The 25626-nt window shown below is 41.7% G+C and overlaps 1 protein-coding gene across 1 annotated transcript in view; it reads left to right on the top strand.

Annotated features, from left to right (window-relative positions):
* Window positions 1-25626, top strand: part of terb1 (telomere repeat binding bouquet formation protein 1) — a 155842-nt gene that overhangs the window by 54701 nt on the left and 75515 nt on the right. Inside the window, exons 7-10 of the mRNA XM_073069668.1 lie at window positions 5988-6067; window positions 7098-7292; window positions 10381-10533; window positions 20998-21129. Of these exons, the coding sequence (XP_072925769.1) occupies window positions 5988-6067; window positions 7098-7292; window positions 10381-10533; window positions 20998-21129 (560 nt within the window). The remainder of the gene's footprint in view (window positions 1-5987; window positions 6068-7097; window positions 7293-10380; window positions 10534-20997; window positions 21130-25626) is intronic.

Raw genomic sequence — 25626 nt, 5'->3', positions numbered from 1 at the left:
ACATCAATTAGGTTTTCCCTTCATCACTTCCTGAGAACCAATTTAGCAGTAAGGTCTTTTACCACTCGGTAAGTAGTTGCTCTTGGTGACAAACATTGAAGTCTCCCTTTGCCACTCTCTAAGTCAGGAGTTGCCACCCTGGGGCCCATGGATCCCTTGCTTAATGGTATTGTCCACGGCATAAAAAATGTTAAGAACCTCTGCACTAAATGGTGTTCTACATGGATGTATGTGCTAATTGGCAGAAGGTTTCCTCAGAGAGGTAGCATAATGTAAATGTTAGATTTTGAGGATGAAAGTGGGTAGATCAAAGGCCTAGAAACTGTTTTACTAGAATTTTTAGGGTACTCCTAATGTTGTTTATGAAAGAGTTGGGACTTCAGAACCAGATTTGCATCTACAATTTTGTCATAGAGTCAGAGAAAAGTACAGCACAGGAACAGGCTCTTTGGTCCATCTTGTCCATGCCAAAACCATTTAAACTGCCATCATCCTGCACCTGAACCATAGCTCTCCGTACCACTACTATCCATGTATCTATCCAAACTTCGCTTAAACGTTGATATGGAGCCCACATGAACCATTTGTGCTGGCAGCTCAATCCACTCATGACCCTCTGAGTGAAGAAGTTTCTCCTCATGTGTCCCTTAAACTTTTCACCCTTAACCCATGATCTCTATAGTTGTACTTCCACCCAACCTCAGTGGAAAAAACCTGCTTGCATTTACCTTATCTATAACTCCAATAATTTTGTATTCCTTTATCAAATCTCCTCTCAATCTTCCGTAGTCTAAGGAATAAAGTGCTAACCTGTTCAATATTTCTTTATAACTAAGGTTCTCCAGACTTGGAAACATCCTTTTAAATTTTCTCTGTACTCTTTCAACCTTATTTACACTTGGATCCATTGCGTTTCTGTAGGTAGGTGACTAAAACTGCACAAATACTCCAAATTAGGCTTCACCAATGTCTTGTACAACTTCAACATTACATTACATCCCATCTCCTTGTACTCAGTACTTAAGATTTACGAAAGCCAATGTGCCTAGCTTTCTTTTTGACCTCTGCCTGTGATGCCACTTTGCATTAATTATGGAACTGTATTCCCAGATCCCTTTGTTCTACCACACTCCTCAGTGCCCTGCCGTTCAATGTGTAAGACCCACCCTGGTTGGTCCTACCAAAATGCAACACCTTGCAGCTGCCTGCGTTAAATTTCACCTGCCATTTTCAGCTCATTTTTCCAGTTGATCCAGATCCCTCTTCAAGCCACGATAGCCACTACACCCCCAATCTTGGTGTCAACTGCAAATTTGTTGGTCCAGTTAACCACATTATCATCCAAGATGCTGATGTACAGTAATTGACTAACAACAAAGGACCCAGCACCAATCTCTGCAGCACACCATTAGTACAGGCAACCATCTACTACCACTCTCTGCGTTACTCCAAAGCCAAAAAGCCACAAAATTGAAATTAAATTGCCAGTTTCTACACAGCATTCCCTATTGATGAGTGATGAGTTACACTATTTTCAGCATGGCAATAGCTTTGACCTTAGAGACAACAGCTCTAAAAGGAATACATCACCATGCAAACAAAATTCTTCCATTTGGGGAATGTTGTTTTACATTAACTGATGCTGCAATGATGGGAAGAGTATTCCAAGGCACTAAGAGGTACCTGGACAGGCTAATGAAGAGTACATAAGTAATTTCTTTGTGTGTAGTGGCTGTGAAGGACCTCCAGGGCAGGAAGTTGCCAGGGTGACCCCTCTAAGAACAATAACATAGTGTCTGAATGCCTACACTTTAGGGAAGCCTGCGACAAAGGCAAATGCTCATAAATACAATGCTTCCATCCATGCTGAAGAAAAATTAGATTGCCTCTCCTCTCCTTCAGCATTGTTTCAGTGACAGCCCTAATGAGGCAGTACACAGAAACATGAAAGTTAGGAAAATAAGTTAAACAATTACCTTGACCTTAATGTATGAAGCAGTCCAGACATGCAAGCTATTTGACATCATAGCATGTCAAAGTTATTAGTGATGACTAAGAATTTGGGTATTTCCCTTTAAAAAAAATCATGGTTTCAGGGGAAATTATTAAGAGCTGGTTGAAAACAATCTCTTTTTTAGAAGAGTACTGTTGAGAATTTCATCGCAGTCAAGTTTTGCATGTTGCATTACTAATGACATAATTTGGGACAGTTTTATATTAAGGAAAAGGTGCTAGATAGAACAAAACCGCTGCCCACAAATTCGTCTGCTCTTAGTCAACTTGATTTTCACTATTTTGATTTGTGGAAAGGTACTTAAGATTACAGGTTGCTTAAAAAGGTGCACTCATTTTAAAAACTACAACTTTATACACACTAAACTTTTGCATTTTACTGTTTAAGCCTCAGCTGGAGTAATAAAATCAGAGTTGTACAGCACAGAGGTGGGCTCTTCAGCCCACACGTTGTCAACCATTTTGCCCATCTGTATTAGTCCCATTTAGCCATATTAGAACCACATTGTTCTATATCCTGCCAATTTAGCGTCTGTCTAAATGCCTTGTAAACTTTATAATTGTAACTAATTCCACGCCTCCTCTGCAAATTACATTTCCTACATCTCACCTTCCAGCCCTGCCTTCTAGTTTTTGATAGCTCTACCAGGAAGAAGATTTTGACTATCTACTAGCAATGCTGAGATAACCTACTTTAGTAAAGAGTTGGCTTTTGCCATATTAGGGATACAACGTAGAATCAGTACCCACAGGCCTCACTTGACTCCATTTAGCCTGTACTTAGATGGTTTCAGTAGCCAATCTCACTAGCACCTTTGAGTCAAATGTCAAGTGATTAGATGTTGAGCAGCATAGAAACATAGAAAACCTACAGCACAATACAGGCCCTTCAGTCCACAAAGCTATGCTGAACATGTCCTTACCTTATAACTACCGAGGCTTCCCCATAGCCCTCTATTTTTCTAAACTCCATGTACCTACCCAGGAGCCTCTTAAAAGACCCTATCGTTTCCGCCTCCACCACCGCTGCCGGGAGCCCATTCCATGCACTCACCACTCTCTGCGTAAAAAAACTTACCCCAACATCTCCTCTGTACCTATTTTCAATCACCTTAAAACCATGCCCTCTCGTGCTAGCCATTTCAACCCTGGGAAAAAGCCTGCAGAATGCAGAAATCTTGTGCAAAATATTCCTGATAGGCTTTGAGAGAAGGCAGTTGTCTGTCATGGGCTTTGGCAGTCGCAATGTCAATGACATTTAGAGACATTAAAAACAATTGAAAATAAAGTTAATTCAAAATTAGAAATTATGACAAATATTTAAAGCATTTGAAAAAAAAATTCAAAAGTATATATTTGCATATTGTAAAAGTAAGTACCTGTATTTTAAAATCATCTCACCACAGAGCTAGAATCTGTAAAGGTATCAGTAGTATCCTTGATCCTATGCTAGGTTTGACCAGAAGACTGGACCCCACTGTTAGGAGTCCAGCAATCCAACGCACCATCCCCCCCAAACCCTACCCCACATTAGAGCATCAGCCTGAACTGAAATCTACTTCAATTCTCTGGAATAGACACTAAAATCAATAGCATTCTGACTCGGGACAATTGTTGGCAATTAACACCTAAGAAGGAATATGCGCAGAAACTTTCAGAGAATGTTAAGATCTGGAGTTTACCTGCTGGAAGCAGATATTTAGGATGCAGATGAAAATAAGTATCTTCACTCAAAGGAGCAAAAAATATTTGCTCCTGATGATGCTTAATCAATTAATATATTCAGTGTTACAAAACTGAACATGCCTCTGAACATTAAGAAAAAGAGGTAAATTAGCCAATTTTTAGACAATGGGAGCAAATTCAAGGTATTATGTAGCCTCCTGCAGCTCCTAATTCCTGTGTACCAGAACTCAAGAAATAAGTGCTTCTTCTTGTCACAGTGGCATACAAATTTAGTGGCCATGTTTTCTATACAGAAACATTTTTAGAAACTGTAGAATCTGAAGCAGGTAGCTGGGTGACTGTCAGGAGAGGGAAGGGGAATAGACAGGAAGAGCAGAGCACCCCTGCAGCTGTTCCTATCAACAATAAGTATACCGTTTTGGATACTGTTGGTGGGGATGACCTAACAGGGATAAGTTGTAGTGGTTGCGTCTCTGGCACCAAGACTGGACCCTCAGCTCAGAAAAGGAGGAGGGAAAACAGGAGAGCAGTAGTGACAGGGGATTCGATAGGGGGACAGATAAGAGGTTCTGTGGGAGAGATGGAGAATCTCGGTTGGTCTGTTGCAAGGGTCCGCAATATCTTGGATCGAGTTCTCGGTATTCTCAGGACGGAGTGTGAGCAGCCAGATGTCGTGGTCCATCCAGGGTCCAATGACGTAGATAGGAAGAAAGAGGTGGTCCTGTAAAGAGAGTTTAGGGAATTAGGTGCAAAGTTGAAGGACAGGATCTCCAGAGTTGCAGTCTCAGGACTGCTCCCCGTGCCACATGCTAGTGAGGCTAGAAATAAGAAGATAATGCAACTAAATACATGGCTAAGGAGATGGTGCAGGAGGGAGGGCTTCATGTTTCTGGAAAATTGGGCTTTGTTCCAGGGAAGGTGGGACCTGTTCTGATGGAATGGTTTGCACCTGAACTGGAAGGGGACTAACATTCTTGTGGGTAGGTTAGCTAGTGCTGATCGGGGGGGGGGGGGGGGGGGGTGGTTAAACTAGATTTGCAGGGGGAGGGGAACCAGAGTGTAAGAGCAGATGATGAGGTGGAGGAGGATAACTGTCATGCGAGGACTGCTTGTGTGGACAGAAATCAAAGGTTTGTATATGATAGAAATGTTCTCAGGTGCCAAACTGAAGAGACTGGGGAAGAGGCTTCTGGCTCTCAAATAGAGAAAGACTGGAGACAGTGTGTGAGGGAGGATAGGCAGGTGATAGAGAAGGGATGTGCTCAGATGGACGGTTTGAGATGTGTCTATTTTAACGCAAGGAGTGTTGTGAACAAAGCGGAGGAGCTTAGAGCGTGGATCAGTACTTGGATGTATGATGTGGTGGCCATTACAGAGACTTGGATGGCTCAAGGACAGGAATGATTACTTCAAGTAGCAGGTTTTAGATGTTTCAGAAAGGTCAGGGAGGGAGGCAAGAGGTGGGGGTGTGGCATTGTTGATCAGAGATAGCGCCACGGCTGCAGAAAAGGTGGACTTCATGGAGGGATTGTCCACGACAACTCTGTTATTATTACACCTTTCCAGGATCTGTTTCCCTATCTGCTCCTTGATATCCCTGTTACTATTGGGCAGCCTATAAAAATCACCCAGTGAAGTTATTGACCCTTCCTGTTCCTAACCTCCACCCACAGAGACTCAGTAGACAATCCCTGCCAATTATCTCACGAGCCCTTTGCTCCTCCTCTTCCTGCTGCAACAGCTTCCCGATCACACTGTCACGAGTACCCACTGTGCGCGCCATTTTAAAAGGACACTCACCTCAGCTGCTTCCCAGCACTCAGCGCTCTCATGAGCCCTTCACTTCTCCCTTTCCTGCTGCAACGGTTTCTCGATCACACTGTTACAGCTTCCTTTATATTTACATAAGAGGACAGGTAGAGAGGGTCCCTTGATTTGTTCCACCAAAATAAAGCAGAACCAACATACTCTAATCCCTCAATACAGCATCAGAGTATCAAGAGGCTTATGAACCCACAACTTCTTGTCTCAGCAATATATGCTGCAGACTCAGCTATCATTTACACCAGACTCAGGGTATTTCACCTTCCCTTTTGGAACTGCGCTTTGCTTACCTATCCCATACTTGAATAACCTTTCTGGGGTTTTTTCCCGTTTATTGAGTCTATCAGTTATTGCATAATCAGTGGAGATGAAATATTTCCAAAACTTTAGGAAAAGCTACTGAAAACTATTTAACAATTCAGCATGTGTTTACATTTTGACTTTCTTTTTTAACTTTTCACCAGAACTAGACTCCCGATGTCAGACAAGCAATCCATACATGAAAATATTGGTCAATACTACGAGTTGTGGTCATCCATTGGAAGTACTCTCTGTGCTTGTGTCAACAATCCACAGAATGGTATTTAAATTTTGCCTCCAGATGTGCTGTGGTTTTATTACACTGAAAGCTTTTCCTCAAAATGTTTGTATGATGATTAAAAGAGGATCTTTATTTCAGTTGTATTTCCTAACCCTTGACCTAAGAGGTTAGTAAATGGGTATGCTATGCAGGTAAATAAAGTCCCCAGTTTAACATTTCTTGTGTGCCAGGTTATCTAACAGTAGCCAGGAACGACTATTGCTCCTTGTACTCTTAGGTCAAGAAGGACAAAAGTAAATCAGAGTTTTTCCTTCTTACTTAATGACTGCCAAATGAAAACACACATTTTATTGCTTAGTTCTAATTAGGAACATTCTTTCAAATAACCAGTTTACAGTCACTAACTAGGAACGCACTTACTGTATATTAAAGAACCTCCCTGGTGAATTTAGAACTCTATTTATGTGAATAAATAGAAATGGCAAAGTGCTGTTCTTAACAATATGAGAGATTTTATTGAAACTGCTGGAATGAATTGCTTCTTAAGTAGGAGTTGCTCATTGCACTAACTGTTAACCATTGAACATTTTCGCTTGATTTGAAGAGAATTTTCTCCACTGAGAAAATATTGACAAAATATATTAAGAGTTAAATCTGCTTAGATATTGTTACATTTTAGCAAGGGATGTAAGGAAAAATTAAAGAGAAAGTTGCTTGGGTCAGTTACTGTAACTCAGAGTAGTAGTAAAGCACTTGATTAGCCTCAGTCACGCTCAGCTAATGGGGGAGAAAAAGAATTAAGCAAGGCTGCAGTGCCAATTGTTCAGTAAATTCTCCCAGACAAAATCAGTGGCTACTCATTGGCTGCAAATAGAATCAACTCCTTAACGATGTTGCGGAACAGTAGCCTGCCATCATGCAGTACCTAAGCTGAATAGGAAAAGCACCAGAGGGCAGTCTATGCAGGCAGAACTGCACCATCACGAGTCATTGTCTCAGGGGAGAGGGGGCGGGAGAAAACACAGCTAAAAACTGTCTGCATATTATCAAATTTGCTTGTGTATCTACAATTTCATTTGCACTGACCCTTGTTTCACTGTTGTAGAAGAGAACCAGAGACTGTGTACAACAGCCTTTCCATTTGCAAATGAATGCCTGCAAAAATGCATCAGACAAGAAATAATCCGGCCCATTTGTGCATTTATTGGACTCACAGTTGCCAATAATTGTAAGTATTTGGCTGCACGATATCTGCATATTTATAATGAAGTGTGCTGCATAAAGATTAAGAGGGGTGGGTTTGCTTATTGGTGCATTGGTTTGCCCCGACCTTCACCTGTACATGTTCATAAATGGCTAGGATGATATTTACAATGGAATGCAGTTTGTGTATCTTCATTTGAAAGGTCACCTTTTGGCTGCTGACAAAACCCTTTTCACAGATCCAGTAATGTTGATAGCCCTTGCTAGCATAGCTGGTTGCAACCTTTGTCTCTGTACCTTTGTCTTCTGGGTGTCTATGAGGCAGAGTTTAAAGAAAATAACAGGAGAAATTGATTTTTAAAAATTAATTCATAGAAATCTCTTGCCTGATGTTTGCACAGAAAATGCACGCCTAGCTTAAAGTGGGCACAGAACCAGCATTATTGTTCTTTGCTCCAGATTTCTGTGTATAACCTATTCACAGATAAATAATGAAATCAATGTATCAAAAAAATTATAAATTAACCTGTTAGATATTACGATCAGGAGACATTTTAAGCTATCAATGTAATAATATTATTACGTACTTCATTCTGTAATCACAAGAAAATCTGCAGATGCTGTAAATCCAAGCAACACACAAAAAATGTTGGAGGAACTCAGCAAGCCAGGCAGCATCTATGAAAAACAATACAGCTGACTTTTCAGGCTAACCCTTCATCAGGACTGGGAAAAAAATGTGAGGTCAGAGCAAGAGAAGGAGGGCTGAGGAGAGGAAAAAATTATAAGGAAAAAGCAAAAGTGATAGGTGAAGCCAAGAAAGAGAGAGGGGTGAAGTAAAGAGCTGGGAAATCGATTGGTTAAACATTAAAGGGCTGGAAAAGGGGAAATCTGACAGGAGAAGGTAGAAGACTATGGAATAAAAGTAAAGGGGAGGATCACCAGGTGGAGCTGATGGCCAGGTAAGGAGTTAAGATGAGAGAGGGAAACAGGAATGGTGAAGGGTGTGGGGGGGGGGGGCAGTTACCAGAAGTTTGTGAAATCAAATGCCATGCCATCAGGTTGGAGGCTACCCAGATGGAATATAAGGTTTTGCTCCCTCAATCATAGTGTGGCCTCCTTGTGAATAGAGGAATGGCAAGAATTGAAATGGCGATCTCATTTTTTCTGGCGGACAGGGAGTAGGTGCTCGGCGAACTGGTCTTCAATCTATGTTGCATCTCACTGATATACAGGAGGTCACACGTGAAGTATCGTCTCACCTGGAAAGACTATTTGGGGCCTTGAATGGTAGTGAGGGAGGAGGTGTAAGCAAGTATGGCACTTGTTAAACTTGGCAACGATAAATACCAGGAGGGAGATAAGTGGGGAGGGATGAATGGACAAAGAAGTCATGAGGAGAATGATCCCTGCAGAAAGGTAGTGGGGAGGGGAGGGTAAGATATGCCCATTAGAGATGGTGTGAGTTACAGAGAGTTATGTGCCAGATGCGAAGGCTGGTGGGGTGGTAGGTGAGGACAAGAGGACAGATGTGTGTGAAGTTTCACATGCTCTGGATCTTTTCAATGACTTTAAGGTCCCTGGCCTTGATTGTCTCATTTTCTTCATGGACGTCCAGTCCCTATACACCTCCATCCCCCATCAAGAGGCCCTTAAAGCTCTCCAATTCTTACTAGAAATCCGCACACATTTGCCCTTATACCATCCTCCCACCACTCATAAAAGCATAAGATATAGGAGCAGAATTAGGCCATTTGGCCCATTGAGTCTGATCCATCATTTCATCATGGCTGATCTAATTTTTCTCTCAGGCCCAATCTCCTGCCTTCTCCCCGTATTCCTTCATGCCATGACCAATTAAAAATCTGTTAAACTGTGCCTTAAATATACATAAAGACTTGGCCTCCACAGCTGCCTGTGGCAAAGAATTCCACAGATTCACCACACTCTGGCTCTGTAATGAGTCAGCTTGTAGCTGGGAGAGTGGTGACTCCCTCCTGTTAGACTCTTTGAGGTAACTTATTTTTTATTCTTTACTTCTCTTCTAATATTCATATTTTTGTGCACTTGTAATGCTATTGTGACACTAATTTCCTTAGGGATATCTATCTATCTGTAAAGAAATTCCTCCTCATCTCCATTCTAGAAGGACGTCCCTCTATTCTGAGGCTGTGTCCTCTGGTCTTAGACTCTCCCACTATAGGAAACATCCTCTCCACCTCCACTCTATCAAGGCTGTTCACCATTCAGTAGGGTTCAATGAAGTCACCCCCATTCTTCTGAATCTATTGACTACAGATCCAGAATTCCACCCCACCCATAATTTGCACTCCATCTGCTAGGAAAAAGCAGGATCTCCTGGTGGCCACCCACTTCAATTCTACTTCCCATTCTCTTTCCAACATGTTAGTCCGTGGCCGCCTCTACTACCGCAATGAGACCACACTCTGCTTGGAGGAGCAAAGCCTTAAATTCCATCTGGATAGCCTCCCACCTGATGGCATGAACATCGATTTCTCGAACTTCCGGTAATTGCCCTCCCCCACTTCACCATTACCTGTTCCTGTTTCCCTCTCTTACATTATCTCCTTACCTGCCCATCAGCTCCCTCTGCTGCTCCTCTCCTTTCCCTTTCTTCCATAGCCTTCTACCCTTTCCTCTCAGAATCCCCCGTCTCCAGCCCTTTATTTCCTTCACCTATCAACTTCCCAGCTCTCTACTTCACTCCTTCCCCTCTCCCAGTTTTACCTATCATCTGCCTCCTTGTACTTCTTCCTCCCCTCCCCACACCTTCTTCCTCTGACCTCTCCCTTTACTTTCCAGTCCTGATGGAGAGTCTCAGCCCGAAACATTGACTGTTTACTTGTTTCCATAGATGCTGCCTGGTCTGTGAGTTCCTCCAACATTTTGTGTGTCTTCATTCTATAATGTCTGATAAGTTACCTTTAACCCTATCAATGTAGATATGTGGTTTGATCCAGGATTTGCTTTAATTGAGCTGTAAATTGTAGAAATCCGAAATCTGCTGCTGATCTGAGGGCTATTCCTTCAAGTGTGAATTTGCAGAAAGCAAATTACATACACATTTAACTTTTTAAAAATTTTCTCTTAAGCATATGCACAGAACTACTTTTGTAAAGTTGGTGGCCTGGATACACTTGCTCAGACTGTTGCGAATTTGGCTGATGAATGTCTAACAAATCACTCTAATGTGGAGTTGATAATATCCGTGATAAAGACACTGGATTCCTGCATTTCAGAAAATTGTGAGTAAATTGATAATTTTGATGTTATTTTGAAAATAGGGATACCCAGGGGACTCTGCGGCCAAAGGAAATGAATACTTAAACTGTAAGTCCCTGTTTGGATTCTTGGTCTATGCTGGCTGACCTCTGCCTGGGTGGTAAATGGATGGATTTGGTAGCGGCAAAATGTTGGTAGGTTCGACATGGAATCAATAATCACCAATAATCCATTAACTCATAGATATCTGTCTGTGTGTCCTTGAGGGGGCATGCTTTCAGTGTCATCTTTTCCAAAGGCTTCCTAGCATCCACCATCGTGTAACAGAGATGCAACAAACTTCATCCCTTGTCCCTAGATCCAGCTTAAGCATGCTGATTTTCTACCTCAGTCAAGTTCTAACCACGATCCCCAACTTCAGCTCCCCACCTCAGACTTAAGCATGCCAGTCAAACCATTGGCTTTTACTAGAATATATCTCCACTTGAGTGGCCCGAAACATCAGCATCAATGGAAACATTGTCACAAAGATCAAGGAGCTGGCTATTCTTGGGAAATGCCTTTCATGGAGCTTTCCCAGCCTGTAGGACCTACAAAATAAAATTATAAGAGGTTTCGAGAGCCAGTGCCTTTTTCCCAGAATGGCAATGGCTAATACAAGAGGGCATAATTTTAAGATGTTTGGAGGAAAGTATAGAGGGTATGTTGGAGGTAGTTTTTTTTACATAGAGACTGGTGGGTGTGTGGAACTTGCTTTTGGGGGTGATGATAGAGGCAGATATAGTAAGGACATTTAAGAGACTCTTAGATGGACACATGCATGAAAGAAAAATGGAGGACAGATTAGGTTGATGTTGGAGTAGGTTAAAAGGTTGGCAGAACATTGTGAGTTTAAGGGATCTGTATTGTGCTGTAGTGTTCCATGTTCTTAACTCTATTATGATGGACGTATCTGAAGAAATTTCTAACTTTATAAGAAGCAGAAACAGGAGTGATTTAATGTTGACTTCTTTCTGTTGTATATAATTCTATGACTCCACGAAAATGACCAGAAGGAGTTAGCTAACCACAAATTTAAGGCATTCCTAGATTGGAAGCTCCACCTTTCTGCAAGGGAAAAGAAACATCGTACAGCTCCTGAAAATAAGGTCCAGCAGAAAAATCTGTGACTTAAAATGAAGTTGGTTCATGATGAGTTCTGCAACTGCCAAACTCTTCATATGCGCAGGATAAGCACAAGTTGTCCAGTGCTGTAAAGGCCACCTGTGGCTCCCAACACCCAAGGCCACAATCTACAAAGAGTAATAACAGAATAGAGAAGTAATCAATGTGTACTGAAAGGAATATTTTAAAGATCTCCAACTGTTACTCTGTCCTTGATGTGTATGCTTGACTCCATTCCACAGCAGTCTCTCAGGGCAAGCCTTGCCATCACTCCTGACTGACAGGAAGTCAAGCAAATATACAGGCAGTCCTCGGGTTACGTACGAGTTCCGTTCCTGAGTCCATCTTTAAGTCAGATTTGTATGTAAGTTGGAGCAAGTACATCCGGTATTATTTAGCGTCAGTTAGTCAAATGTTTGTCTTAGTATATACAGGCGTAGTATATATTTTACCTTTCTATGTGTATAAAACACTTAAGAAACATATGTTTTCCAATAATTAAACCTCTGCGTTGTTTAGTAATAATTGTAGCTTTCATCGGGGCAGGGCCTTTCACATGCTCCACTATTCTCACTTTATCCATTATCCTTTAAAATTATTCCAATCGTTGACCGACTGTAGCCTAACGCTTTACCAATGACCAGTGGTGTTTCACCTGATGGTGGTGGGGTCAGGGTGAATCTTACTAAGAAAAATTTAAGCCAAATACAAAGTTAAACACTCAACACAGTGTCAACAGCAACGACTTAAAATGGCGGATGGCGTTGCGATCTGACTTAAAATGGCAGATGGCATTCTCCTTCCTCGGTTCGTAAGTATGAGTTGTCCGTAAGTCGGACGTTTGTAACTCGGGGACTACCTGTACTACGAGAATGGCTTCGGTTGGAGTTGAAGAACCTGATCTTATACCAGGTCACATCACCCCCAGACCAATCCCGGTGTTGCCAGCTGGTTCTGCCCAAGAAGTATCGGAGGATGGCGTTGAAATCACTTCCTGATGATTCTGGACATCTGGGGGTGGAAAATACCTATGGATTGCTTAGAGACTGGTTTTACTGGCCCTGAATGAAGTCGGAGGTGGAAGAATACTGCAAGTCATGCATTCAGTGCATATGGCGGAAGACACTGCCTACGTAGGCAGCTCCCTTGCCCTACCTGCAGAGTGCGTGGCCTCTGGACCTGGTGTGTGTGGATTTCCTGACAATAGAACCTAATGCCAACAACACAGCGAATGGCTTAGTCATCACGGACCACTACACCAGATATGCTCAGGCTTTTCCTAGCAAGGACCAGAGGGCGTCTACGGTGGCAAAAGTGTTATAGGAGCAGCATTTCATTTATTATGGCCTTCCCAGGCGAATACATAGTGATCAGGGACAGGATTTCGAGAGCAGACTCATCCGTGAGTTTCTGGGCATGCTTGGAGTCGAGAAGTCGAGGACCACGCCCAATCACCCACAGGGTGATCCCCAGCCAGAATCGGACCTTGCTAGTCATGCTTGGGACCCTGGAGATCAGCAAGAAGAGCATGTGGAGTCAACATATTGGGCATCTGGTTCATTGTTATGGTTGTACACGAAATGAAGCTACTGGGTACTCGCTATATTATCTGATGTTTGGGCACGAGACAAGGTTTCCCATTGACCTTTGTTTTGGGACTGACGAGAGCAACTTACCACTGAAGATTTATCTGAATTATGAGTCTGATATGAGAAGAGAGTTGAAAAGGGTTTATGAATTAGCTGGGGTTGCGGCTGCCAAGCAGAATCAAGGGAATAAGAGGAGGTATGATCAAAAGGTGAGGTTCTCATGTGCCGGGAGACCGAGTCCCCATAAGGAATTTGGGGCTACCTGGAAAGCATAAGTTGGCTGACCACTGGGCAGCTACGCACTATGTGGTGGAGAGTCAGATGCCAAACCTGCCGGTTTTCTGGATGAAACCAGTGGAGGGGAAGGGGCCTGTCAAGATTCTCCATCAGAACCACCTGTTGCCCCTGGGTCAAGAGGTGTAGGTAGACCGAGAGCCTGACTTGGAGCCTACACCTAGTAAGAGGACTCTTTGGAAACGTGGGGTGACTACTTGGCTCCCAACAGGTGAGGTTAGGCCGGCCCCCACCCCTAAGAGGGATACTGATTCAGAGAATGACGACCTGGATGTGTGGTATATGCCGCCTTTCGCTAACTCCTATTGATTGAGAAAGAGACTCCCACCCCTTCTCCCATTGAGGCAGGTGAAGTAGAGGGTGCTATCTGTGGGCAGCCTGGATTACAGCAGGACTCTGCAGGGGAGGAAGCGGGGTTTAATCATAGGACAGAAGGCTCCGAGTTGCAGGTGGGCATGAGTGATAGATCGGGGGAGGCCTCGTCAGGTAAACCAGAAATATCCCCAGTAGTGTTGGAACCTGAAGAGTTAGATGATGGGGTGTGGAGGTCTCAGAGAATTAGGATACCACTGGATAAGTTGGCCTACGTAGCACCAGGGGACAGAGTGTGACCCCTCCTATGTTGGGGAGCTATGTCACTGCCTTTTACGCCTGGATTGGGCTTTGTGTTTTGCAGGTAGGGTTGGCAAATTATCTCAACGTCATGATGACATGACTAAATTTGGTGGGGGGAGAGTGTAACATGCTGTAGAGTTTCACTCATAATGTAATGGTTTTTTTTGTAGCAGCAATGTTTGGGCTGTGACTAGAGGTAATGGGTTTTGGAATGCTGTTGTTCTTTCTTGTGAGTCTGGAAGAGAGGTTTTCGCAGTCTTTTGCCGGGGAGAGATGAGGAGAGAAGACATGAATGGAGATTGTTGGTAGACCACCGGACAGGGTGGACTTGGAGTGAAGGTCCGAAGGGCAGCAACGATCGGAGGAGGTTGATGGTGGACAGTCGGCTTATCAGTGAGCTCCAACATTGCGCAATAGACTGTTTCATAAGATTGGGCCCTTTTTTTCGTTTACTAACCATATGGTCAAAGTAAGAATTATAAAGCTTAATCGTCTAATTGACTATTGTGTACTGTTTGTTATTTCGGGGTACTGATTTGTAACAGGGGACACATCGCGTAGCATCCACCCAAACAAGATTTCTTAAGTTTGGCCAGGCCAGGGGCTATCACCCCCTATGTTAAGCTGCTGAAGCAAGAGTTACACTTGAAAGATCATTATAAATGCCTCCATGATCTCTTCAGTCACCTCTTTCAGAATTCTGGGATGTACACCATCTGATCCAGGTGACTTATCTACCTTCAAACCTTTTAGTTCCCCAAGAACCTTCTCTCCAGTTATGGTAACTTTGCATACTTCATGAACCCTGACACCTGGAACTTGCACCATATTGCTAGCATCAGTGAAAACTGATGCAAAATACTTATTCAGTTCGTCTGCCATATCTTTGTCCCCATTACTACATTTCCAGCATCATTTTCCAACATCCGATATCTACTATCACCTCTCTTTTATATTTTATGGTATTCTCTTTAATATTATTGGCTAGCTTACTTTTGTATTCCATCTGTACCTTTTTAATGACTTTTTGCCTTCTGTTTATTTTTAAAAGCTTCCCAATTCTCTTAACTTCCCACTAATTTTTGCTGTATTATATACCCTCATTTGGGTTTTCTTTTGGCTTTGACTTATCTTGCTAGCCACAGTTGTGTCATCTTTCCTTTAGAATACTTATTCCTTTTTGGGATGTATATATCCTGTGCTTTCCAAATTGCTTCCATTGCTGCTCAGCTGTCATCCCTGACAGTGTTCTTTTCCAATCAATCCTGGCCAAATCCTCTCTCATGCCTCTGTAATTGCCTCTTCTCCACTGTAATACTGCTATATCTGACTTCAGCTTCTCCTTCTCAAATTTCAGTGTGAATTTGATCACATTGTGATCATATGCCCCAAAGGGTCCTTTTACCTTAAACTCTCTAATCAATTCTGGTTCATTGTACAACACCCAATACAGAGTATCTGATCCTCTAATGGGCTCAACCATAAGCTGCCCTGAAAAGCCATTTCATAGGCATTCTAGAAATTCTCCCTTCTGTAATCCAGTACCAACCTGATTTTCCCAATCTACCTGCATATTGAAGTCTCCTATAACTATTATAATATTCCCCCTTTTCACATGCATTTTATATCTCCTGTTGTAAAGTGTAGACCACATCTTAGTGCTGTTTGGGGGTCTGTACACAACTCCCATCAGGGTATTTTTACACTTTCAGTTCCTTAGCTCTATCCACAATAATTCAACACCTTCTGACCCTATGTCACCTCTTTCTAATGATTTGATCTCTTTTTTTTAACCAACTGAGCTATGCCAACCCCTCTGTCTTCCTCCCTATCCTTTCAATACAATGTGTATCCTTGGGCATTAAGCTCCCATCTATAATAACCCAGGTCTTATTAGGGAGCTTAACGTAAAGGAACCCTTCGGAGACAGTTATCATAATATGATTGAATTCATACTGTAATTTGAGAGGGGGAAGCATAATTCACCAGTATCAGTATCACAATGGAATAAAGAGAATTACAGAGGCATGAGAGAGGAACTTGTCCAGGTGGATTGGTAGAGGATACTGGCGAGGAGGACAGCAGAACAGAAAGGACTGAAGTTTCTAAGAATAATTCACAAGACACAGGATAGATATGTCCCACAGAGGAAGAAGTTCTCAAATGGTAGGGGTAGTAATGGGGACAATGAAATGGTAGATGAACTTAATGGGTACTTTGCATCTGTCTTCATTGTGGAAGACACTAGCAGTGTGCCAGAGATTTGTGAGTTTCAGGGAGCAGGAGTGAATGCCATTACTATTACAAAGGAAAAAGTGCTAGGCAAACTCAAAGGTTGTAAATACAAAATACTCTGCAGATGCTGGGGTCAAAGCAACACGCTGGAGGAACTCAGCAGGTCAGGCAGCATCCATGGAAATGAACAGTCAATGTTTCAGGCCAAGACCCTTCATCAGGACTGAAGGAGGGGGGCAGGGGCCCTATAAAGAAGGTAGGGGGAGGGTGGGAAGGAGAAGGCTGGTAGCTGCCAGGGGGAAGATCAAGGGGAAGGGGAGGGAAAGCAGGGAGGGGATAGGCAGGAAAGATGCAGTAGGAATGTAAAGGGAAAGCACTATGGGTAGTAGAAGAAAGCAGAACCATGAGGGAGGTAATAGGCAGCTGGAGGAGGAGGCAGAGTGAAACTGGAATGGGGGAAGTGAGGAGCAAGATGCTGCCTGACCTGCTGAGTTCCTCAAAGTTCTTAAGGTGGATAAGTCACCTGGACCAGATGGACTACACCCCAGAATCCTGAGAGAGATTGTTGAAGAGATAATGGATGCATTGGTCATGATCTTTGAAGAATCACTTGATTCTGACATGGTCTCATAAGATTGTAAATATCACTCCACTTTTTAAGAAAGGAGGAAGGCAAAAGAAAGGTAATTATAGGTCAGTTAACCTAACCTCAGTGGTTGGGAAAGTGTTAGAGTTCTTTGAGGAAGTAACAAACAGGGTGGACAAAGGAGAGGCAGTGGATGTCATTTACTTGGAAACTATTTGATAAGGTGCCACACATGAGGCTGCTTAGCGAGATAAAGTCCTATAGTGTTACAGTAAAAATACTGACATGGATAGTGGAATGGATGACAAGCAGGAGGCAGCGAGTGGGAATAAAAGGGGCCTTTTCTGGTTGGCTGCTGCTGACTAGTGGTTTTCCTCAGGAGTCCATATTGGGACTGGTACTTTTCACATGTTTTGTCAATGACTTGGATAATGGAATTGATGACTTTGTGGCAAAGTTTGCAGATGATACGAAGATAGGTGGGAGGAGGTAGTGCTGAGGAAACAATACGATTGCAGCAAGACTTACACAATTTCGAAGAATGGGCAAAAAAGTGGCAGATGGAATACAGTGTTGGGAAATGTATGATAATGCATTTTGGCAAAAGGAACAATAGTGCAGACTATTATCTAAATGCAGAGAAGGTTCAAACACCAGAGGTGCGGAAGGACTGGAATCTTGTTCAAGACTCAGTTTGAGTCTGTGGTAAAGAAGACAAATGCAGTGTTGGCATTTATTTCAAAGAGAATAGAAAATAAAAGCAAGGAGACAATGCTGGGCCTTTATAAGACACTAGTCAGGTCACACTTAGAGTTATTGTCAACAGATTTAGGCCCCATATCTCTGAAAGGATGTGTTGTCATTGGAGAGAGTCCAGAGGAGGTTCACAAGGATGAATCCAGGAATGAAGAGGTTAACATATGAAGAGCATTTGGCAGCTTTGGGCCTGTACTTGCTGGAATTTAGAAGGATGTGAGGGATCTCATTGAAACCTACCGACTGTTTAAAGGTCTAGATAGGGTGGATGTGGAGAGGATGTTTCCTATGGTGGAAGTATCCAGAACTAGAGGGCACATCCTGAAAGCTGAGGGGCTACCCTTTAGGACAGAGGTAAAGAGGAAATTTTTTTAGCCAGAGTAGTGAATCTGTGGAATGCTCTGCCTCAGACTGCAGTGGAGGCCAAGTCCGTGCATATATTTAAGACGGAAGCTGATCGTTTCCTGATCAAAGGATATGGCAAGGTGGCAGGTGTATGAGGTTGAGTGGGATCTGAGATCAGACTGGATGGGCCTTATGACCTAATTCTGCTCCTATGCCTTCTGGTCTTATGCCCCTTATAATCTTTTAGCCATGATTCAGTGATGCCTATGACATCATACCTGCCAATTTGCAACTGTGCAGCAAGTTCATTTACTTTATTCTGTATACTGCGGGTATTCAGATACAACACCTTCAACCCTGTATTCACCCTTTCCAATTTTGTCACGCCGTGCTCAACTTTTTGATCCTAAGTTTGTCTGAGATCTCACCAATATCTGCCTCACAACCACTTCACTAATTGTTCTGGCACTCTGGTTCCCGTATCCCTGCAACTCTAGTTTAAACCCCACAGTGCAGCATTACAAACCTTCCCATGATGATATTAGTTCGCCTCCAGTTCAGGTGCAAACCATCCCTCGGCACAGGGTTCCAACTCCCCTGGAAGAGAGCCCAATGATTCAAAAACCTTATGCCCTCCCTCCTACACCAACTCTTCCTAACTTCCTAACCAAAGCTTAGAATCTTCCTAATTCTAGCCTCACTAGCACGTGGCACAGGTAGCAATCCTGAGATCCCAACCCTTGAGGTCCTGCCCTTGAACTTAGCACCTAACTCCTAACTCCCTGTCCAGAATCTCATCATTCGTCCTACCCATGTCATTGGTACTCACCCCTTCTGGCTGTTCACCCTCCCACTTAAAAATGCTGAGGACTCGATCCTGCCACCCAAGAGGCGGCATACCATCCAGGAATATCATTATTGCCTACAGAATCTCCTGTACATTTCCCTAACTAACAAATCCCTATCACCACAGCGTGCCTCTTCCACCTTCCCTTCTGAGTCACAGAGGTAGACTGAGTGCTAGAAACCCAACCACTGTGACTTTCCTCTGTTAGATCGTGCCCCACCCCTCCAAAAGTATCCAAAGTGATATACTTGTTGAGGGTGATGGTCACAGGGTACTCTGCACTGACTCCCTAACCCCTTTCCCTTCCTGATTGTCACCTTGGGTGTAACTACTCTATATGTCTTATCTATCATCCCTTCAGCCTCTTGAATGATCCAGAGTTCGTCCAGTTCCAGCTCTATTCCTTAACACAGTTTGTGAGAAGATGCAGTTGGATGCACTTCTTGCAGTTGTAGTGGTCAAGGATACTGGCAGTCTCCCTGCCTTCCCACATCCCACAAGAGGAGCATTCAACTATCCTGCCTGACATCTCTACTGTCCTAGCTGAACAAATAGCAAGAAGAGAAGGAGAGTTTTTATTTCCTTTGCTTTCTCTGACTGAAGCCTCTCTTCGCTGAAGCCTCAGAGAGCTAAAGCCTTAAGATCACCGTGTCCACTCAGACGATGCCTGCTGAGCTTGCTTCCTTTAATTTGCTTTTACTAATCAAAACCCAACACTGACTGGGCACTGGTCAAAGCTCTGGTCATATCATTGTATCTGGTGTAATGCATTTAACCAAGTTTCAGTGCAATGAACAATCGACATCTGTCTCTGACACAGCAGCCTTGTCCTGAGATCGTCAATCTTAGTTTCTAGCAACTGCATATCCAGCAGCAAGATACTAGGATTAAACCTATATTGATTCTGCTTCTTTCCCTGTTGCTGCTTCTTGACTTGCTGCAAAGTTTTTCTCAATTATGAGCAGGAGTGTTGTGGTTGATTGGTTTAAAAAAAGCATTTTAAATAACCTACCTGCAGGAAAGATGTAAATAGAATTCAAAGGGTACAGAGGACCCGGAGGACTTGAGTTATAAGGAAAGATTGAATAGGTTAGAACTTTATTCCTTAGGATGCAGAAGATTGAGGGTAGATTTGATTTAGGTATACAAAATTATGATGGATATAGATAGGGTAAATACAAATAGGCTTTTTCCACTGCAGTTGGGTGAGACTAGAACTAGAATCATGAGTTAAGGGTGAAAGGTGAAATGCTTAAGGGGTACCTGCAGGAAAACTAATTCACTCAGAGGGTGGTGAGAATGTGGAACAAGATGCCAGTACAAGTGGTCGATGTGATTTCAATTTAAACATTTAAGGGAAGTTTGGATAGATACATGGATGGGAGGCATATGGAAGATTATGGTCTGAAAGCAGGCCGATGGGTCTAGACAGTTTGAATGGTTTGGCACAGACTAGAAGCCTGTTTGAATTATTTTATGACTATGAAAAAACAAATCATTTTATTACTCTTGATTTGAATTATTTGTACTTGAGCAGCATTCAGTGAATAATATCTGGCTAGCTTGTGAATTCAAATCTGGTGAGTTAAAATAATGCAGATTCCAAATTGCTATAAGCTGCACAGGTCATACATGCTCTCTGTAACATAGATGTTTCCTCCAGTAGTGAAGACCCAGTTCTACTCTGCCTTTGCAGATTATGACCTTGGACATTGGTGGAAGCAATTGAATTGCAAGCAAAGTGGATCTTGTCCTTATCACAAACAGCCAGCGGTATAAACTGTTGCTGATTTTGTTTTTTCTAGCCAATGGATGCTGAAGCTTAATGCAGTGCCCCAAAATATATCGATGAAAGCAGCATAGACCAGGAATCCAGAGTGATGATGACTGGTCCAAATCCACTAAAAGATAAAGCTTTGTATATTTTCCCTTTTATTAATAATTAATTACAATTTCTTATTGTACCAATCTCATTTCATAATTTTTACAAACATAATATCACAGAGATTTATTTAACAGGAAAAAGTGACTGCTGACATAATTATCTTTTTGATAGCTTCCTTGGCTTCACGCTTGTCAAAATACTCAATCGTACCCATGCTTGTTGCACTGTTATCACAAAATAATCTTGACACGAACAGCAAATTGGGCGTTATTCTTGCTATTGGGCACTGCACTGACGGATGTGGTAAGTTACACAGATATTCCTGAGCAAAGTATTTACACAATATTTGACAACTTCTTTCATCCATTAATGAACTCTGCAGCATTTCAACAGCAGATCTTTAACTATAATGGAACTATAGCTTTCCATGTTTGTCACAAGATTTATAAAACCAATATCCAAATTATTTAGAATTACAAAAACAAGGAGTTTGCTTGTTTTTAAAGAGTAAATGCCTCATGCAAAGGATTTTTGTTAAATTTATCTCATCTCTCAGGTAAAACTTATTTTGTTGTTGAGTAATATTCATGGGGCAATAGAAAGCCTCTGAATTCTCACCTAAATGTCCATTCTTCAAAGGTGAGCAAGGACAAGCCAGGCCAGCATGTTGTTTGTCCAAAGGAGGATTGCTGGTTGGTTCTATTGTCTTGGATTTCCTCATACAGCATTCACAAGCTTACTCTTTAAGTATAATTACAAAACAGAAATTAAGATTGACAACCCTTGCAGATCTTTGTCCCCAGAACATTAAGTTTAAATCAAACACAAAAACAATTTTTTTAATATCTGAACATCTAAAGCAGAGAACTTGGTCTACATGTCAGTATTCACACATGGCATCATGTTCTCTATCACCAGGTATGATTACCTATGATCATTAGAAGAGCAATATGTGCTTTATTAAATAAAATGTAAAGTAACAAATTTCATGTGAAATTTAGATTATGTAATATTTTGTTTAACAGGACGCATGCTGCCAATAATATTAATTTGTCCAAGAATGCTACCACAGTCTTTTACTCTCTGTTACTGTAACAAACCAGATTTCAATAGAATTATTCAACTCCAACACAGTTATAAGCGGAAGCACGATAATTAGAATCCAGTAATGAGACTGATATCCATTTGTAAGACTGCAACTAGATACTACAATTAAACATAAAAATGTCTTAGTTGATTTTCCGCTATTTGTTCTATCTTATTTGTCTTACCCAATACTCTCCGTTGATACTGTTCGTGAAGAACAGATGTCGCTGCTGTCTCTCAACCCTGTCTGGATGTCTAAACATAACAAAGTTCACTTATTGGTCGAGTTTACTGTCGCAAACACAAGTATGATAATTGGTAATTGCTTTATTTTTTTGCACACGTACTGAGATATTGTGAAAATGTTTGTTTTACATGCTATTCATACTGATCATTCCAAACCATTAGAATGTCGAGGTAGATCAGAAGGAAAAGCAACAACGGATTGCAGAATGTAGTGTCACAGATATAAAATGATACATTAATCCTGACTCTGTTTTCTGTTAATTATCCAGTCATCTCTCTGTGCTATTACAATTATCACCAACACCATAAGCTCTTATTCTTTTCAGTAACCTTTTATGCAGAACTTTAATGTATATCTTTTGCAACTCCAAATAGACCATCTCTATTCATTCCTCTTTGACCATCCTGCTAGTTACATCCTTAAATTATCTTTTATGTTTGTTACTAGATTTTTTTTTGCAATATTAACTTGTTCTCCTGGTGTCCTCTTATTTCACCAAAATAGCTGCCTCCAAGATCTTAAGTCAGGATAATGGATATTGGTATACTGTTCAGCCACAAAAACCAATGATGAGTCCAGTTTTGTACTCAGTATACTCTGGTTCAGATGATAATTGGTTTATAATTGTCACATATGTCATGCCATTGTGAAAAACTTTGCTTTGCATGCCTTCCATACTGATCATTTCACCACATCAGTGCATTGAGTGAATGAGTATAACGGAAAACAATAACAATAAACAGAGTAAAGTGTCATAGAGAAAGTGCAATGCAACCAGATTATCAGGTGGAATGTCATAACAAGGTAGACTGTGAGGTAAAGAGTCCACCTTACACAGAAAGTCCATTCAGTCATCTCATAACAGCATGATAGAAAGCTGTCCTTGAGCCTGGTGGCACGTACTTTAGGCAACAAGAAGTATACAGAGTCCACAGAGGAAAGACTGGTTTCTGTAATGTGCAGAGCTATGTCCACAACTCTGCAGTTTCTTACAGTCTTGGGCAGAGTAGTTGCCATACCGAGCTATGACGCATCAGTTCTTGCCTCTTGGTAATGCAGTGGGATCAAATTTCACTCCAAATTTGTATTCATATGTCTTAGCCAGCACTTCCAGAATTGTAATGGCAGATTGTTGCTCAACTAAAGTTGATATGTCAAATCAGGAGAAGTTTTTTTAAAAGCATAGATTAAATTGGGAATCTCATTACCATCTTTCATGTCAGCTTTTCAGCAAATCAAATAAGACTGATGCTAGAAATCTAGCCAGTTGTTTTTTTTAAAGTTGTGCAGTCTTTCTTTGCACAGATTTGGGCCTTACCGCAGTTCCTGCAATACTGGGGAGTTTCTGGTGCCATCTTTAACATTTTATGTAGGATCTCTATGTGTTCACATAGATGGTGTTATTATTTTGAGGACAAACATAAGAGATTTTCAAATATTTAAACCCAATCCAACATTTAAAATATTTAATTTTGCCCATTCCCTCAATCCATCAAAGTCCTCCTCCAGACTCCCTCTTCATCAACACTACTTCCCCCTCCACTGATCTATGTAGCATCTGAAAATATGGCCACAAAGCCTTCAATTCCATCATCCAAATCATTCACATATAACGTGAAAAGAAGCAGTCCAAATACTGACCCCTGCAAAACACCACTTCTCACCAGCAGCCAGACAGAAAAGGCCCCACTCTTTTAATTTCGACTCTATGCCTCCTGCTAGTCAGCCAATCTTCTATCCATTATAGTATTTTTCCTGTTATGCCATGGGCTGTTACCTTGTTAAGCAGCCTATGTGCGGCACCTTGTCAAAGGCCTTCTGAAAATCCAAGTAAACAACATCCACTGACTCTCCTTTGTTTATTTTGCTTGTTATTTTCTCAAAGACTTCAACAGATTTCTCAGACAAGATTTCCCCTTAAGGGAACAATGCAGATTTTAGCCTATTTTATCATATGCCTTCAAGTACCCCGAAAAGTCATCCTTAATGATGAATTCCAACATTTTCCAATAACTGAAATCAGGCTAACTGGCCTATAATTTCCTTTCTTCTGTCTACCTTCCTTATTAAAGAGTGGAATGACATTTGCAACTTTTCAGTCCTCCAGAATCATTCCAGAATCTAGTGATTCTTGAAAGATCATTACTAATACCTCTACAATCTCTTCAGCTACCACTTTGAGAACCCTGGGGTGTTATCCATCTGGTCCAGGTGATTTATTTAATTTCAGACATTTCAGCTTACTGAGCACATTCTTAGTAATAGCAACACTCACCTCTCTCTACACCCATGACTGTGTGGTTAGGCATAGCTCAAATGCCATCTATAAATTTACAGATAATACAACCATTGTTAGCAGAATCTCAGATGGTGATGAGCAGGCTTTTAGGAGCAAGATATACCAGCTGGTTAAGTGGTGTTGTAGCAACAACCTTGTACCCAACATTAGTGAGATCAAAGAGCTGGTCGTGGACTTCAGAAAGGGTAAGATGAGGGAACACAAATCAATCCTCACAGAGGAATCAGAAGTGGTGAGAGTAAGCAATTTCAAGTTCCTGAGTGTCAATATCGCTGAGAACCTAACCTGGTTCCAGATATATTGATGCAGCTATAAAAAAGGCAAGACAGCTGCTATATTTCATTAAGAGTTTGAGGAGATTTGGTTTGTCATCTAAAACACTGAAAAACTTCCATAGAAGTACCATGGAGAGCATTCTGATTGGCTGCATCACCATCTGGTATGGAGATGGTGGTGCTCCAGCACAGGATCAAAGTGACCTGTAGAAAGTTGTAAAGTCAGTCAGCTCCATCATGGCTACCAGCCTCCATAGTATCCAAGACATATTCAAGGAGCAGTGCCTCAAAAAGGTGGCATCCAACATTAAGTCCCCACCACCCAGTACGTGCCCTCTATTTAATTGTTTAATATAAGTATAGATACTTACTGTAATTCAGTTGTTTTTTCTACATTTATCATGTATTTTACTGCTGCTGCAAAGTTAACAAATTTCACAACATACTGTATACCAGTGATATTATCCCTAATTCTGATTCTGTCCTGTGACATTCTTGAATTTGTGGCATACTGCTAGTGAGTTCCAAAAGGAAGTATGACACAAAATACCTGCCATTTCTTTGTCCCTCATTACTATCTCCCCAGCATCATTTTCCAGCAGTCCAATATTGACTATCGCTTATCTTTTCTTTATATATTTGAAAAAACTTTTGGTATCTTTTGTGTTATTGGCTAACTTAACTTCATATTTCATCTTTTATCTCCTTATGTATTTTTGTTGCCTTCTGTTGGTATTTAAAAGCTTCCCAATCCTCTAACTTCCCATTAATTTTTCTTATAAGACCATAAGATATAGGAGCAGAATTAGGCCATTTGTCCCATTGAATCTGTTCCATCATTGGATCATAGCTGATCCTTCTTTTCCCCTCAGCCCTTCTTCCCGTAACCTTTG

Source organism: Hemitrygon akajei, chromosome 17 (assembly GCF_048418815.1).
Source record: "Hemitrygon akajei chromosome 17, sHemAka1.3, whole genome shotgun sequence".
NCBI classification, from domain to species: Eukaryota; Metazoa; Chordata; class Chondrichthyes; order Myliobatiformes; family Dasyatidae; genus Hemitrygon; species Hemitrygon akajei.
This window is presented reverse-complemented; position numbering and strand designations above follow the sequence as displayed.